We start from the raw sequence: 19,367 nt of genomic DNA on the forward strand, positions 1-19,367 counted from the left end.
GGATGCCTGGCCACAAGAAAAAAGGGGGTTGGGCATAACAATCGCCAACACTTCACTTTGAACCGAACCGAACCGCGAAACCGCGTATTAACGGTTTAAACGGTTCGGTTCAGTTTCAGGTTTTTTTTTTTAACAGTTCAGTTCAATTTCAAGTTTTTTTTTAACGATTCGGTTCGGTTTGGGGGTGAACGGTTTGGTTTGGTTTTAACGATTTGAACCCTTGGTTTGATGGCTTTTAAATATTTTAAATATTTTAAATATTTTTTAATATATATTTTTAAACAATCTTTTCATTTTTAAGCCTAATTCTCACATTTTAGGCAAAATCTTTAAATTTTTGAAATTTTGATATTTGAAATAATATTTTAAATTTAAAAATTTTGAATTTTGGTCTATGTTGAAAATGGAAACCAAACCCCAAAACTGCAGTTTTAACCGCCTGGATTTTTTTCTAACGGTTTGGTTTAAATGGTTTCATGGTTCAGTTCAAGTTTCAAAAATTTTAATCGGTTTTGGCACTCTCGAACTGAACCATTGCCTATTGTTAGCTGGGGAGGGGATGTTGTCAATCGATCAATAAAATATAAATTATCATTGACTATACACCTGTCCAAGGCTTTTGAAAATATCCCCAAAACATTTCGACTCTGTGCGATTGAATTCATCTGGAAGACTTTTGCCTCGTATCATTCATGAATGACCAATAATTGATATTAATTATACAGTGATCGCCGTCTCTATCGTAGGTTCCTCTGTGGTAGCAATAGTAATAATTATAAATCGCACATCAAAAAATATATGCGATACGCGCCAAACATTTGATTCATTCATAATTGCTTAAGTCCTTGATGTTGGCTAAAATAATATTTTTTGTTAACATCTGAAAATTGAAATTTTGTTTTGTTTAAATAAAATAGTTTGCCTTGAGATTGACCTATTACAAATTGCGACTTTTGTTTGGTTTTATTGCTGGCTAATCTAAAATTTCAATAGGCATATCCAAATATTACTAGCATCGAAAAATATCATGAAGCAATAGCTATTAAAGCTTTCCATCTGCCATTCTGTAGCAATGCATTGGCTATAAATGCATTTCTATATAATCTTCCATGAGAAACCAACTCTCTCGTAAAATAAAATTAAGCTTCATTTATGTTTTATGGCCCTATGCATTGGCTATAAATACATTTCTACAAAATCTTCCATGAGAAACCAACTCTCTCATAAAATAAAACAAGACCAATTTTGAAAAGGTTACACTACGACAAATAGTTTAAAGCTTGGTAGGGTATGAAGAATAGAGGGGATTGGATCTCTAATATGAACATAATGTTTAATAGTGACATATGTGTAGAAGTATCAACTTTGTATTATATTATGTGGGCTTATGCAGTCAGATGTTTTCTTTCCAATTGTGGATTACTCCATTTTTCTATAATGTTATGTGGGTTACAATGTGAATTTACATTTGTTCCTCTTAAAGCGTTCTATAATATCTATTGGTATCTATCTATATGTGTGTGTGGATTTATGAAACAATATCCTATATTTGTGCTTTTAAACAACAAATAAAAACTCTAGGGATGTAAATGAACTTGCCAAGTTAGAGATTTTCTATTCCAATTAAGATCCATGCGTTTTCAAAATACAAGTTTTTACAATTAAATTAGAATTTGTATTTATCGACATAACTAGAATGTAATAGGCCAATTGTTAGCGACTACATAAATATTCTATAAATGATGGATTGTGGAAGAGCGTAAAGATTCTAGAAAAAAGAGATCACGGTGGAAACACAATGTCAAAGGATTTAGTTTACATTCATTAGATTCTTTTTTTGTTCAAATTCACATATAGAACATTGCACCGACGTCAGATCTAAAACTTTGATATAAATGGATGTGCATTCTACACATTCTTCATTATTTTAGCTTTGTTCATGCACATTCATAAATGGATGTGCATTCTAATGGCTTTATAATAATATTGATAATGATAGAGTTTCCACAATACAAAGAGTGAAAACCATGCAACCTATTGTTCTTCTCACACATAGTGTTGTTTAGGCCATTGTTCAACACAAGGATATTATGAGAATGACATATATATTTGGCCATTGTTAGTTCATTGTTTGTAATGATCAGATACAACAGGTTTAGGTATATGATCACATACAACAATATGGCTTACACTCTTCGGTGTTCATTCATTGCTTGTAATCATCACGTCTTTTTATTGTTTGCATAGAGTGCTAATAGATAGGGACAAGGATGATGGAATACGATTAAGAGATATATACTTGGTAAATTCAACATCCTACAAATGCATTGGGCAAACGTGATGTTGACTTCTTATGGGTGAATGTATGGAAGATCTATGTTGAAATATGTTGAGATATATGCTTTATACCTAATTTATCACACCAAAAGTTGCATGAGATTAGAAGCCTAATATATTACATATTTACATGTAATTGTTATAAATTTATAAGATACCTTGGTGATGTTTCATCAGTATTTGCATGGAATAAATATTACATAGTATGATCAAGAGATTAAGAAGCCTATTCTATGATTGTTCAAGAGAATGAGTAGAACTCTCATGCAAAAAGTAGTGCCCTCGTGATGCATTCATTATTTGTAGGTCGAAGTTTTGAACAACATACTTATAAAGGAAAGAGAATCCAAGTGATAGATATTGATCCCTACACAATTCCTAAAGATTTGTAAACAATGACACTGAGAACAATCAATAAAAGGATACTTTTTGGAAAGAAATGTGGCTACTAGATTCATGAATCACAATACATGAGTTTAGTAGAAAAAAGATAGTAGGCAAGAATGTGAAATCATTCTAAACAAAAATAACATTATTTGATATTATTATTCAATCAAACCAGTATTCTTATGATGATAGTACAACAAGAGATTCCATCCCAAAAGCACCAAGTACTATTGGAATTTGGCTCTATACATTACATAAGACAACTTAAGATGGCCAATTACATATACATATACAAATATATTCACAAGCTTGCCTTTGTAAACCTTTAAATTTTAAACATGCACATGTGCTGATTTTTTATTACCACTATTTATATAATATGCTTATATTAATAGAGAAAACATTTTGAACTAATGGTAGTAAGAGTATGATGTATGTATTACTATTAATTAGTAGTAAAGGTCGAGATCAAAAGAAAGGGTCCAATGAGCAGGTAATGTGGTGTTAATGCTCACGAGTTTCGAAACGGCTGCTCCACGTGCCGCAAGAAAGTCACCGGTTCCACCTACAATTGCGAGGGTTCGATTTTGTAAGCTCTCATCTTCTTGCCCAAGTACAACAAGCGAGCCTGTAAATGGGCCCGAAGAAATCGTGGCCGTGAAGATGTGCAATAGGACGAAAGATTTTTGTGAGTTGATCACCCATGAACCTTGTGCAACCCCAATGTGTGTAGAATCGTTGGAAGCACCTATGGTGATGGGTGCCTCAAACGTAGCCCGAACACCAAAGCTGTAAGGGTTGGGTTGGGATAAATTGAAGGGTCCCGCACTGTAGACAGCCTCGAAGGCAGAGTTGTTGACAACGAAGGAATACATTTGGATGTGCATGTAGAAGGCGAAGTTAGCAGGACCTTGTGGTGGCTTGCGACGAGCTAAAACCAACATTGTGGGATTAAATTGTGACATCGATTGCAATAGGATTAAAGCCACCATCAACGGAAAGTAAGTCATCTTGATCATGTCAATCCTAGACATCTTTGATAATCTCACCATCATCGTGTTATTCCAAGGTTTAGGATGCAATATTTTGGGTTTGGGGCTACAATAAATGGATATAAGCTTTGGTGATTTTTTGGTTTTAGGGATACAATAAATGGATATAAGCTTAACACTTTACACCTTTATATATAGTGTTGGTTGGTCTTGATCGATCCATGAAATAGTCTTCATGTGTTAATACTTAGATTTTTTCAACCATTTAATATTGTGACTTTGTCACATGCTCCAATATGCTTGAGATAGATTCTTTCTATATATATATATATATACACCATACTTTTTCTCATATAAGTCAATATTTGTGGAAATGAAATTTCCGTATTCAATATGATGGCTTGTAAAATACATAATCCATGATTGAAGGACGCACACCCTCACAACTATATGAAGGCTCCTAGGTTATTTATCGAATCCACATATTGTCTTTCAAAATTAAGGACAATAATTGTGGTAAAAAAGGTCACAAATAAGTTGTATACCACATTGTCAACTTCTAAAGCATATTATTCTAAAATTAAAAATACATTTCGAAAATATTTGTTAAGTCATATTTTATAAACATCTATTGAGTTTGTTGTGACCCTCTAGTTAATATTGTGTTTTTTCTAGTCTGTATCGAGTAGCATATTGTAGAATGCAAGAAAAATCATAAAATGGAATCTTGATTAAGTTATTCAACCATTGAGGGACATATATGTTAAACCCATTGAACACAAGAAAGGCATACAAGGACTTGCGATTAATCATCCACGTAACCTGAAAGCTTTGGTCAATCTAGTATTATCAACTATTAGATATAGTTAATGATCACCTCAAAGTTGTTAGTTTATCCTCACATGCATGCTTAGAGTGCACATTTTGTGATAAGTAATATTAGCACTAGTAGTATGTAGGGGGCTAGGTCAGATTAAATGACAAGTTGATTATAAAAAAGGAATATCCCCACTACTATCAATTTACTTGCACGTTTAATGTGTCAATAAGACAAAAAACATAATATAATATATGGATTCTCTTTCTCTTATAGTAAGTAAGACACTTTGACAATTATCTATGACAAATCAATTTTTGGTCGAGATCCCATCTAATTTCAAAGGTGTGAGTGCACATAAGGACAACAATTGTCATATACTCTCATGCATAGTTCTAGCCATACATCCCATTCGTGCCATACTCCTACGCCAATATTCGTATCATACAAATACATGAAAAGGCTTCGAGTATGATTGAAATCCATAGGCGGTACATAGATATAATCATATATACATACGGTGTACATACTATGTACATAGTGTGTGTGTGTGACACACACACACACACACACACACACACACACACACACACACACACACACACACACACACACACACACACACACACACACACACACACACACACAGAGATTATATTATCGTCTTCGGAGGTCAAATATGACCTATGAGACCAAAAATATTACATTTCACGTGATACATGTGAAGGTGAGTAGCGACTCTCAATGTTCAAGAACTTTACCAATGAATGTTGCAATCGAGAGTGCACATCGTGGTTGTGAGAGAAATTCGTGCAAGGATTGGGCTTGATCGAAGAGATGTGGAAAGCATGGTCGAATATGATCAAAGGTAGAGCATTGTATCAAAGTGTGATACTCAGACTCTTGAACTTGTTTAGGGCAAAGTGTGCATAGACGGTCACTCTCATCACTTGTGCCCCAACGCCCCGTCTCACGTCTCAATGCGTGCGAGCTAAGTTGCATGGAAGCAATGGTTCGAATGGCAGATATCAAGATGGGCTCTAACATGTATTGATGTGTATGGCTTCCCCGTTCCGCGAAGAATATGGTTTTGTAGTTAGGTGCAACATTTGTAGTATAATGTGTGAAGCGTGAGCCACCACATTTGTCCCATGTCATGATACATTGGCGTTGCAAAAAGGCCTCATTTACAGAGGAATCTAGTGACGCATCATGAAGCAAGTGTCTTGCATCCCATCTACCAAACCATTTTTCTAAATCTTGCATCCAACTGGAACACAAAATTTTGCTTTTATGCGTCTTTTGGATCTTTTTGCTTGCTTCCCATGCAATTCTAGGAAGTCGATGTGAGGGGCTTTTTTGAACCTTAAGCATGTATTAAACAACCCTTTCCATGGCCATGATGTCAATGGGAAGCGATCCCGTCTCAAGGAGGGCGTTTGTTTCTTAACTTATAGAAACTTTGTAAGAAAATGTTTTTGGACATTTTCAAACTCTTTCCACATAGATTTAGGGATGCTACCGCCCATACTTCCACCCCATAGAGAAGAACCGGGGTCACCAAAGTGTCAACAAGATATTTCTTGAGGACCCAACACTTAATATCTCCAAGATTGCATGTGTTCTCAAATGCATAATATGCTCGCTTACTCGCCTCTAAGCGGCGTGTGGAACATTCCTTCCATTTATGATTTGAAGGAACTTCAAGGCCAAGATATTTGAAGCTTTCCACACATTCAAGTGGCTCATTGTTGTACATAATGCATCGTTTATCTCTTTTTTGACTCTTCACAAGCATAATCTTTGTTTTAGAGCTATTGACACTTAATCTAGTATGCATGCAAATTTTTTCCAATGCCTTCATAAGCTTTTGTGCATCTCTTGAAGTATTTGCAAAGAGCACTACATCATCCGCATATAACAAAAGCATAATCACAACATGCCCAATGACAACTTCTTCAACACATTCTTCCTTTACAAACTTGGTAACCATTTCTTCTAATTCATCAATGCAAGACCAAATAATGTTGGTGAGAGTGGGCATCCTTGCTTAACACCAATAGTGCTATTGAAAAAATCTGAAAGTCTATCTCTCATACACACACAACATATAACCTTCTCGTATATTCGGGAAATTGCAAGCATATATTCACTTGGCACCTCAAGTTCTTCCATCCACCTCCAAAGATGCTCATGAGGTACCATATCAAAAGCTTTCTTGAAGTCTACAAAGCAACAATATAAACCTTTACCTCTAAGGCGACTTTCCTCCATTAATACTCGAAGAGTGACAAGATGATCAATGGGGCTATGGTGTTTTCGAAAATCAGCTTGTCCATAAGCTCTCTTACCATTTTTTTCTGCCCATACACTTATCTTTGATTCCATTATACATCCAAATAGTTTTGCCATTAATGAGCCAACCATGATGGTTCGATAGTTGTTTACATTATTTACATCTCCGCCTTTATGTAAAGGTTTGATCAAATTTGTAGTCCAATCATATGGCATACCATGTTGCAATGCATCATTAAACATATCGCATATCCATATATGTGCTTCCTTTCCCGTCCATTTGAGCATTTAAGCGTTTATACATTGAAGATCGCTTGCCTTTTGAGAGGCCAATTTCTTAAGTCATATGCATATATCTTCAATTGTAAAGAAGAAGAGAGAGAGAGAGAGAGAGAGAGAGAGAGAGAGAGAGAGGAGCTAAGGGTTTTGTCTGTGTGAGGGAGAGAGAAGCTCTGTCAGTCCTTGAGTGTGTGTATTGGATTTTGTAGAGAGAGGAGATCTGTTAGTTCTCGTGTGAGAGAGAGAGGGTATGTGTGTGTGTCAGACGTCACTACTGTTTGCAATGAATTATGAATATCAGAAAAAAAACTAAAAAAAACCAAAAGGAAAAAAAAATCCAAACGAATGTCCTGTATCATATGCAAACGTATGCAAACGTTTGCGTACGTCCACCAATTTGGACGAATGTGAATATTAGGAACTATGCTCTCATGTATAATAGAAAGTTTGAATTTACACATATGTATATATCTCGATGAGTGTAACTCCATATGCCTATCTAGTCGATGCTGAATATTATCCTAGTAGGGTCAACCTTTGCACGATTGACCCACACAAAATTTTCGAACACGATATCAAAGTTGAGACATTGATCTAGATTAAGAGAATTTAAGACTATATAGGTAGTCATTGTCTAGCATAACACACACACACACACACACACACATTATGATCACACACGAAGAACAATGAACCAATGCCTCATTTCCAAATTATTTTTGAGTTCTCGAGGTATTGGGGGCTATGATTCAATTAGAGTATACCGAATGCCTTCACTTTTGATTCGCGAGTTGGGGCGAGAAAAAATGTTGTAAAGTTAAAAGGACTTATTTTGTGGCAATTGATAGTGCTAGAGAAGTCACAAAATCTCAACGACGAAGAGAGAGAACTTAGCAAGGTCAAATATCGTCATATTCTTCATTTGAATTGGTGTGTAGGATGACATTGAGTTTGTAATCGTAGTAGTATTTGGTTCCCCATATGGGAACTAAGAAAAGAAGATTATGATCATGTTAATTGTTCCTTGGTTTCTAGGTTAATGCATACATATGTCATATGTCTTGCCTCATATTTTGGAGTACATATGTCTTGCCTCATATTTTTATTAGGACAAGATGCAATGTCTCGAGTGATGCATAATGGGGGAATTACATCATATATTGCCCTCATGAGATTTGTTTGTCAAGGATACACACTTAGCCCATTGTTGTTACTCATTAATTGTTGGTGATGTTATCAATACTTGCAACTAATGGTGACATTGTTTGATATCATTTTGTGAAAAGGTTTTCTTATGGAGAGTCATGATTGGTGGGCAACTATTAGGTTTAGCATTAAAAAGATGGGGCTAGGGTGTTGTTTCAATGTGTCGATGCAATTTTACCTCTTGTTGATGTCGTTGGCCTAAGATTCGGACATGTGTATACAATTTCGGTGGCGAACCTCACAGAATCACCTCTATAAATCGATGCAATTTTACCTCCTGTCGATGTTGTTGGCCTAAGATTCAGACATGTGTATACAGTTTCGGTGGCGAACCTAGCAGAGGTAGTTGTCAAATACATCTGAGCTAATAGCTTAGTGTTATACAATTAATATTAATCTCTCTCTTACACTATCTCACTTTACTCTCTTGTACACTTAGTACAGAGAGGTCTAGCACCAACAAGAGAGATAGATTAACACTTGGTTTATTAATCACTATTGCTAATCTCTCTTGGCTCTTAATTACAACTAGGGAGGTAGAAACCAAATCACCCAAACAGGCCAAGGTACCGAAAGGTCACACAAGACTGACCAAGGCACCAACGAATCCGTCAAACAATCCCGAAGAAGGGGAGTATGACCAAACATCGCCGAAATCCTATACCAAGGGCGAGTCATCCAATAGGACTCCTGAAGACGGTTCAGCCAATACCGATCAGTTGACAGAGCAGATCGAAGGATCCGAACCAATGAACTTGGCACCCAGGAGAGTTGAACGAGTGAGATGGGCGACAGAGTTCTATCAACCGGGCCTGGACGCAAGCGAACCAATTGAACCAAGATCTTACGAAGAAGCTTTAGCCACGTCAGATGCCAACACATGGCTACAAGCCATGAGATCCGAGATGGACTCGATCCATCAGAATCAAACATGGGAGTTGGTCGAACTAGGGTTTAGGGTTTAGGAAGCCGTTGCCTTGCAAATGGGTCTTCAGATGTAAATATATATCTGATTCATGGAAGCCCAAATACAAAGCTCGACTCGTCGCAAAGGGATTCAAACAAGAACATGGGATCGACTACGATGAGATCTTCTCACCAGTAGTCAAGATGACCACCCTTCAGCTTCTACTCGGAGTTGTCATGACAGAAGGCCTAGAGCTTGAGCAATTGGACGTCAAGATGACATTCCTACACGGAGACTTGAATGAAGACATCGACATGTCTCAACCGGCAGACTTCACGACGATAGGGGAGGAAGGTCACCTCGTATGTCGACTGAAGAAAAGCCTTTACAGCTTAAAACAAGTGCCAACTTGAATGTGGTACCAGAAGTTTGACTCCTACATTCGACAGCTTGGCTACAACCGGTCTGACTTTGACCCATGTATGTACACTCGGCAACTGGCCGATGAGTTCCAGATCTATCTGATCCTTTATGTCGACAACATGATGATTGCAAGAAGCAATCAAGCCAAAATCGGAAAGCTAAAGTGGAGTCTTCACAACAAATTCGCGATGAAGGAACTCAGACAACTGGGCATGAGGATCAAGCGAAATCAAAAGACAAAGACTCTTCGGCTCTCCCAGTCTGATTACATCTGAAAGGTGTTGAGGTGCTTCAAGATGGAGAACATGAAGCCAACACCAACACCGCTTCCGATGTTGATCCAACTATTGGAAAAAGATTGTCCTTCGATGGATAAGGAGAGAGAGCTCAATAGGAAGATATAATGTACGCAATGGTGGCGACCCAACCTGACCTTACCTATGTCGCAGATGATCAGAAGTCGACATTAAGCTATCTCTTCACCTATGGCGGAGGCGCCATATCATGGAGGTATAAGCTTCAAGAGTGCACGACCTTGTCTACCACAGAGGCCGAGTACATAACAACATTGGATGCAGCAAAAGAAGTCATATGGTTGCACCGATTGTCAGCCAACTTCTCGGTGACAAGATGAATCGACCATCCAACGCCAACCATCTATTGCGACTCACGGAGCGCAATACACCTCCTTCAAAATCCAGTGTATTATGCGAAGACAAACCACATTGAGGCGAGGTTTCATCATATCCAGGAGCTTGTAACAGACAAGAAGCTTGAAGTTCGAAAGATCGACATCAAGGTTAACATCGCCGATTGCCTAACGAAGCCACTCCTAGAACAACACTTCGGAGCACTAAGGACAATGATGGGACTATGACAAGCGACCGAGTAGAAGAGCGTTGAACGAGGAGTAGAAGGTAAGCCGAAGACCAACCCGATTGAACGAGCCAAAAAGGCAAAGTCCATAGAATCAGAATACCAAGAGGTTGAGGATGCAACGAGGAGCATAGGAGCAAGCACGAACGGGAGGTAGGAGAACAAGTTGATTCGGACACAGTCCGACTTGGACTAGTCGATCAAACCAACTCAAACTAGACAATCTGGATGACATGCGATTTGGATAACTAGCCGAATAAGTCTAGAGCATGACTTTCCCTTTGCAGATTCGGCTGAATGCCGAGAGTTTTGTGTGTATACTTGTAACTATAGATTAGATTCGTAATGTAGGTTCATGGGGGAGATAGCCCCAAATCATTTGTTGGCAAGAGTAGCCCTTTTACAGGGGATTTTGTTGGCATAAAAGGCCGATTCCTTCCACTTTGTACCTTTAGTGTGAACACCTCTTTGAGTTAGAGCTCAAGTATATAAGTTCAAACCTAACATTGTCAAGAATTGTGGAGCGTAAGAGTTATAGAGAGAGAAAATAAGAACTTCCATTGAATCTCTGAAGTTGTGTCCATCTTCTATCTCTCTTCTTGTTTCATACCTGTGTTGTTTGCTATACATCTTATTGAAGGTCCTCATACACATTCTTTCGCATATCTAAACTTCTACTTGCAATAGGTATCTCCATCAAATGGATGTGAAAAATGTGTTCCTTCAAGGTGAGCTAGAGGAGGAGGTGAACATGGTACAACCACCTAGCTTCAAGTCGAAATCACATCCGAATGGCGTATGCCAACTCAAGAAGCCCCTCTACAGTCTCAAGCAAGCGCCATGGGCTTAACATTCAAAGAATACGCAGTTTCTCCATCAAATCAGCTTTCGGATGTCCAAGTCTGACAATTCTTTGTTTATCCAAAGCAAATCAAGTGGTCAAATATTTATTATTATATATGTCGTTGAGATATCAAGCTCAACTAGATTTAGTTAGTTAGTCAACACACGTAACGTAGTATAGCTACCTAGATAGAATCTAGTTAGTGTGTTGACCTTAAACCCTTAAACAGGATTTTGTACTTGAGTGGGATACATTGTAGATCCTCCACTCCCATGTTCATTTAATATAGGACCACACCTTTGTACCTATATTCCACTCACACATGTGCACCTTTGCACATGAGATGTATATATACCTCATTGTGTGGGTATTTTTGTATTTGATGATGCTTTTTAATATACACTCTCGTTAATCATCCCCCATTTATATTATTGTTCATAAGTGTATCTTCCTCTCTCTCTTCCTCTCACACACATACACACACATATCACATAACCTTTTGTTGCTTAACCTAATCACATAATTAGGTACTAATTAACCCTTGCTTAATTACATAATTATTAACATATGTCAATGACTCGGTGATTGGTGTTGAACACATAGCTAAAATCAACAAGATTAAGATGCTCTCTAGGTAGTTCAAGATGAAAGACGTGAATGAACTTCATTACTTCTTGGGAATTGAGGTAATCTGAACTGGCAACGACATTATGCTCTCCCAATGCCACTACATCTTGAATCTTCTATTCAAGTTTGGCATGACAAACCACAAACCAATTTCGACTCCTTTAGATCGCAACTTCAAGTTGCATGCAAACTTTGGCACACCATGTGAACCAACTCAATTTCGGCAAATAATTGGGAGTCTCATTTATGTAGCTATCACCCGACCCAACCTTAGCTATCTAGTCAGCCTCCTCAATCTATTCATGCAAACACCATGCGACGCGCATTTGAATTGTGTTAAGTGGGCACTAAGATATGTTAGTGGATCCCTGGATCAACGTATCTTCTACAAAGCAGGAGTGGCTATTCGTTTGGAAGGATACAACGATGCCAATTGGGTTGTCAGTTTATCCGATCGACAGTCAACATCGGCTTTGTCTTCTCACTCGGAAGCGGAGTAATCTCATGGAGTAGCAAAAAGCAACCAACAATTGCATTGTCGAGCACCAAAGCTGAATACAGAGGCGTCACGTCACCATAGGCACTTTGTGAAGCCATTTGTTTAAAGCGGCTAATGAAGGACTTCAATGAATCGGTCGACGAACCAATACGTATCTACTGCAACAATCAAAGTAGTATACAACAAACTCGAAATCCAGTCTTCCATGCCCGAACGAAGCACATTGAGGTGCATTATCACTATGTTTGGGAACGTATCATCGCGGGAGACATCGATCTCCAACACATCGATAGTGACCGACAAACGGTTAATATCTTCACCAAAGCTCTTAGAACGACTAATCGTCCATGTAACATGAAGGCTTTGGTCAATATAGTATTATTGTTGAGATACCAAGCTCAACTAGGTTTAGCCATTTAGTCAACCATATAACTTAGTAGTTACATAAATAGGATCTAGTAAGTAAGTTGGCTATAAAGCCTTAAATAGGATTTTGTAGCTTGTACTTAAGTGGGATTACATTCTAGATCCCCCATTACCAAGTTCATTTAATATAGGACTTACACCCTTATACATATATTCTCTTCTCACATGTGCACCCTTGCACATGAGATGTATGTATAAACACATTCGCGTTCACAAGTGGAAGGATTGCGCATTCCACTTGTAGAACCTTCTTAAAACGAAGCAAATACACCCTCTCTACAAAAATTGGATGCACTAGTATCACATGTTGCTCAACTTGATGAGAATTTGCAAATATAAAAATACATGATAGGTCTACGAGTGGAGATCATTAGAAATCATGCAAGTTTAGACGCGTTGATAAGTTAATGTAGGCATAATAAAGTTCAACAATGGCTCAATATGTCACTACTGTGCGATAAGGGAAACACTAACTTAAAGACTTATATTAATTAGGTAAGTTTTACAAAAATATCAAGTGCACTTGTATCCATACTAATAAAATGAGTTATAGTTTATACTTTGACCCATACGTGCATGTATGTAATTGTGGAAAATGTAGGATAGTGCACATTAGGATAAGTGATTGGAATAACTAACTTATTAAAGTATTCAATACTTGTATTTAAAGTTGATCTAATCTATTCCTCAGTTTGTTTATATGGGATCAAACCATATGTATATAATTGTGGACAATGTAAGGCAGTGAACTTTAGGATAATGTCGTGGAAATAACAAACCTATTAAGCTTTCATACCTGTATTTAAAATTGATCTACTCTATTGCTTAGGTGATTCACACAGGATCAAACTCCGAACGATAACGCAACTGGAACCATTATCAACACACTACACAATCTAAGCAGCAATGGAATAGAAACATAATAGTTTTAACAATAGAAGACAAAGATCCATAATAACAACATGGACAGTCATGGCAACAATTGTAGGGCCATGTTCTGTTAAGGTTAGCTTGGACCAAAATCAGCCTCAATTTAAACTAATTCATGTTTCTCCATAAATTTGGTAGTTAGCTATGCACGTGGTGAAACCAATGTCATAAATCTACTAACCAAGTATATAAAAATAAAATTGAAACATATAGAAGATTATAAAGAATAGAAACCACTAGGTAAAACCCAAAATTTGTATTAATAATGTGAAATCCTAACAAATCGTCAGTGTCATTTTCTTCATAGAGTCTATTACATAGCAATCAATTCATCGACGTCATTTTCTTCATCATCTTGTGTAGAACTCTCTTCGGCTATAGGTGCATTGGCTTCCCCTGTTAGCCGAGCCAACGAAATATCTTCTATAAGCTCATCATCAAGCTCTATTAGCTCCCCCGGTTCGCCGGCTAACGGAGGAATAGGCTCTCGCGAAGCAAGTTGAAACCTTTCTGTATTAGCGAGGTTCTTTGCACCGACCTCCTCATCCTGGTCTGGGCACTCCCACAAAGCCTTAATCCGCATATTAATAAATATAACCTGGTCCTCGTCCTTCTCCAATGCAACTGTATTTCTAAAGAGCTTCAATGCACATGCAGACGTCATTCCTGTGATGTAAGTAACAAGAAGATTTAGTTGTCAAACAAAAAAGATTCGGGATTGGTTATCTCAAGATTGTTACTCTAGTTTGAGGAATACCTGTGCTAGAAAAGAGATCTAATATCCAGTCTCCTTCGATAGAAAACATCTCGATCAAGCGCATCATAAGTCGTTGAGGTTTTTGATATGGGTTGACAAGTCCTCGTTCTGTCATGGTGACATGTCGCAATTTCCGTGTCACTATTGGATATACCAACAGATTTGAACCTCCCACTTCATTAGAATGCTCCTTGATTCTCTATTTCTTAATTTCATCGAAGTAGCCAACTGTGATGTATTCAATGGCGTTAACGAACCGAAAAGTTGGCCCTCTATTTACATTGGTCTTGATCCTATAAAAAATAATACATCGAGTTAAGAATAGATTGAACAACCTTAAAAAATGCAATATAGTGAAAGACACCTATAAATAATCCTTACCATGCAAGGTTCTCGATGCCATGGCAACGAGATCTCAAAGCTTGAGCTACCGAGTATCCTTGGTCCATAGTATGAAAGAAAACTATTCGCCACAAGGATGCAGTCGTTAGCTCAGCGAAATCCTTGACCATCTTCTTCAATTATTTAAACCTAAACGATTCATCGTCGTATGATGACCCAGCCATTCGAAATCCGTAAGGAATATCTGCAATCATTAGCGTATATTCCTTCTTTGGCACCTTTTGGATCAAGTCGACGACATCACCGCAAACCACATTGTAGTAAAGATCTCTCGTAATATCTTTTTTGTGGCTAAATTTTTTTAAAGGAGCCATCTTCCTCCATTTCATACGCCTTGACTAAGCGACGATCCTTTTCTTTTCTGGCTCGCTCGAGATGTGCAAGGAAGGATGTAGGGAAATCGTGTATATCCTTAACTTCTCCTTGTTTCTTGCCTCGACACGGTTTCTAATAGAAGCAATAGGACATCAGGTATTATTATACAAGCTCTACATATAATGAAAGGGTAATGAAAAACCATCAATACTAACCCAATCCTTGAATGCAATAAAATACTCTGATAACGCCTTATATGAAGATGTTAGAGGATAATCCTCGGTCACTTGTTCCCAAGTTATACATCCAAGTTGTTTTATCATAACTTCTTGGATCTTCATGTACACCTTATGACTGTAAAATTAGAAATCAAGATTAGAACTTTGAATTACACTATATAGACTACAATTTCAGTATTTGAAAGACTTACTTATTGAACTCAGTGACCATTTCTTCAAGGCTTAAATCTTTCGCCACAACCCTTGACAAAACAGACACAAGAAGCTGCTCGTCCTTAATACCTTGCATCGCTCTCCACAGAGACAGCTTCATGTCGTCTGCGGCTTCTTCAATTGTCAAGTCAATTTTCTTGGCGGCTTGTGACTTTAACTCTAGTTGAGGGTCAACCTTACATTTCTTTTGTCGTTGACCCTTTACCTCCTTATTCTCCCACATTGAGAAGATTTGATCTTGTAGGTCCCATACTTCTCCATCTCTAAATGCCAATTGAAACCAAGACTTGTATTTTCGAAGACCATCGGACTTAACATTATCATCTACAACAATGCCGACTTCATGCAGACATTGACGTTGTAGGCCTGGATGTAACTTCACACCAAATTTTTGTTTCATGTCCAAATACTCGTGGTGGAAGAACCGTATACGCTCAATGGACGACATTTTCTGCCTATAGTCATTATCATTATTATGGTCCCATGCCAACAGCTTAGCCTCTTCGGTTGTGAGCCCAACATAAATTTTGCACTCGACATACTTGAAGAAGAATGTCGTTGGATGTTCTCTCACAAGTTGCCGACGTGCCTCCACTGAATGCGATCCACCAATGACAAAGTAATTATATTTATCATGCTTTCTAATATCAAAATCTTCAATGGTTTCACATTCTTCAGGATCTACCATAACAATAAAAGGCACCACAGTGGCATGAGGATTAATTTTCATTTTTTTCTTGAGATTTTGAACATGCATGTGGTGTGGCTCTCTAATCTCAAGTGGTCGTCGACCTATTTTTTCATCAATAGGGGGCCGATGGATGTGTGTTATAGGCAAATTAAACCCTTGCCCTTTCCTGACCAGTTTACGTTGCATTAACTCTCTCCTTATCTTATTCTGCTCGGATGACAAAACACCCGATGCCAGCTCAGCTCCTGACGTCCCCTTATTGTCCTCCTCTTCGTTTTCACTTGTTGAATCGGTGTCCGACATTTTGGATGTCTTCTTCTTTGGTATTCTTGACTGGACTTTGGATACCCTTTTTGTGGCCTTCAATGGGGAGGGCACGTCATCTCTTAGAATTACATGGCCTTGTATATAAGGCCTCAAGGTAACAATAAGGTTTTGTGAGCTTTCAAGATATTTTTTGAACGCTTCTGGCCAACAAGATTCCTTTACTAAAAGATCTTTTGAAAGGAACACTTTACGTACCCCCTTGGAGCACTCTATCATTACCAGTATGTTGGCCGAATATGCATCTTCGTAGTCAAATCGTAGAATACGGCCATACATAAATGGGGTTTCCTTTCCAAGCTGCCCCTCCCCCTTCTTCTTTGCTGTATACAATACGACTTTTTTCTTTGAGTCGACATATTGCATACACCATTCCTTGTCTGTTAGATCACAGTCAGGAAGGTCTTCACCTCTAGTAGCGGCGACAAGTTTCTTTTGGCTAACGTCAATGTGTGGCTGAGATTTTGTCTCCTCGGCTTTTTTCCTCTCTTCATGGTCTCAGGAGCTACCTTGGTCTGGGCTTCGATTGGAGAACCCTGTATGCGTAACTTTATTTTCTTCACGGGTCGGTCCGATAGGTTCTCAAATGACCTATTTAAGAAAGTACATGCAAAAACATAAGTTAGGTGGTCACGTAGATTAAGGTTGTATATTAAAATATAAATAAGAAGATGAAGAACAATTCTCACTAGCAGGCGATTAGTAGTGAAGTGAAAATATCAATCATGCATTCAGAGTACATGGTAGTCCTATATTCAAAAATCCATTCTAGGCAGGGCTATTCAAACTAGAAAATATATATCGTAATAAGTAAACAGGGTTATATATTCTTTTAAAGAGGAGGTATGACTTATATAGATTCCAGACCTATATTGAGGAGAATTTGCTATCATAAAGGTAATTTGTGGGTTATTTTCTACTCTTTTAAGCAAATAGTAGGTCATAAAACACCTATAATTAGGGCATGTTTTTTTAAAAAGTAAGGCAAGTCAACATAAAAAATACTGATTTTGACAGACAATTTGATATCTTTTCCACACAATAATTAATTGTTGCCCCAAAAAACACAATTTTTCTCTTTCAAGGCCTTCTTTTATACAGGAACTCGATACGGCGTATCGAGTTCATGTTTCAAAAGCAAAGGAAACACAGGAACTCGATATGGCGTATCGAGTTCCTGTTTAAAAAGAAAAAAAAAAAATATGAACTCGATACGCCCTATCGAGTTCTTGTATAAAGTTTGTATTGTATACAGGAACTCGATACGGCGTATCGAGTTCTTGATCGACAAAACATATTTACAAAAATGTCCACAGTGTCAGAGGCCTACCTAGAGTCCTCGCACTCGATTCTCTTTGAAGACATGGTTGATCGTGTGGTAGTGGAGGCGAAGATCACGCTTTTGTGCTTCGTGCTCTGTACGCTCTTGTCTACTCTTGTGAGTGAAATATGACGAGGTCCTCCTATTTATAGGGATTGACGACATTGGTTAAAGTAACCATAATCACCTTAACCAAGGTTGGTAAGTTTGAGGATAGTTAGTTGGTAACCACAGTGACATTAACTAGAGTAACTTATGATTGCATTAATGATTACAAAGTCAAACTAACATATTAATCAATCTTTTATAGTGATAACAACCAACAATGACTTCAAAGGTCATGAAGGAGACAATGATAGAGGTTCATGAATGTACCAATGATTGATTACTAAAAGCAACAATTTTTATGACTCTCAAATGTTGTGTATTAAAGATGTGGGCATGAATTAACCAATGATTGATGAGTCTAATATTTAAAATGGTGAGCATTAAAGAACCAATGAGTGAGAGGTTCTATATCAAATATGGGTGCCATTAATTAGCCAATGATTTTAACATTAATCCAACATATTTATGGCTTGGTAATAATTAGATTTATATTATACTTGATTTAACTTCATATAGATGTAGTTTAAATAATAATTGATATTTTAAATACAATTACTATATTAAAAATAAATTTTTTATGTATTGTATTAATATAATATTACATAATATAGACATTCTATTGATTTGGCTTTTGTTTAGAGAGAAGTTTATGTTTAGAGAGGAGTATATGTTTAGAGAGGAGCTTATTAGTTTTTTTCCTTACCCTAAGCACATAACTTACAGAGCCCTATCTAGACCTTAAGCCATGAGTGAAGATTCACCGTTCTCGATTGAGGAATATTGTTTGTTATCAGACTCATTGTTTTCTACTGAAGAGTATTGTTTGTCGACAGAGTCACCATATTCTATTGAAGAATATTGTCTGTCAACAGACTCACCATATTCTATTGAAGAATATTGTCTGAGCTCATCTACAGGGAATGTAAATAATGACACATGTGAAGAGTTCTCTATTGAAGAATACGATATTAATAAAGATACGGAGAATGAAGGTAGTGCCAAGGAAACATTGAATAACATTGGCGATGGTCACAACAAAGAATTAGATTGTAACAAGGTTACACCAACCTCTATGCAGGAAGAGAAATTTGGGAGCCCTATGCATATTAGAAGAATCCCACGAAGAATTCGTCTGGCTAGATTTAGCTTGGT

General features: G+C 37.5%; 1 protein-coding gene across 1 annotated transcript; it reads right to left on the minus strand.

Moving 5' to 3' along the window:
* Positions 1–3,042: 3,042 nt before the first annotated feature.
* Positions 3,043–5,580, minus strand: LOC147862188 (pterocarpan synthase 1-like). Its single transcript, XM_087323070.1, has 2 exons — positions 5,518–5,580; positions 3,043–3,887 (listed from the first exon to the last, which is right to left on the minus strand). Exons 1-2 carry the CDS (start codon positions 5,578–5,580, stop codon positions 3,174–3,176), a joined length of 777 nt encoding a protein of 258 aa, XP_087179196.1. The 3' UTR covers positions 3,043–3,173.
* Positions 5,581–19,367: the final 13,787 nt, after the last annotated feature.

Source organism: Azolla caroliniana, unplaced genomic scaffold (assembly GCF_043228905.1).
Source record: "Azolla caroliniana isolate FFs.n. ecotype wild unplaced genomic scaffold, voAzoCaro1.0.p SCAF_7, whole genome shotgun sequence".
In the NCBI taxonomy this organism is placed as follows: domain Eukaryota; kingdom Viridiplantae; phylum Streptophyta; class Polypodiopsida; order Salviniales; family Salviniaceae; genus Azolla; species Azolla caroliniana.

Bases quoted from the DNA above. Each gene is read 5' to 3' on its own strand.
- LOC147862188 (XM_087323070.1), bottom strand. From the start codon at position 5,580: ATGTTAGAGCCCATCTTGATATCTGCCATTCGAACCATTGCTTCCATG. The intron at 3,888-5,517 runs GCATTGAGACGT...TAAAGTGTTAAG, and splicing joins CCATGCAACTTAGCTCGCAC to CTTATATCCATTTATTGTAT.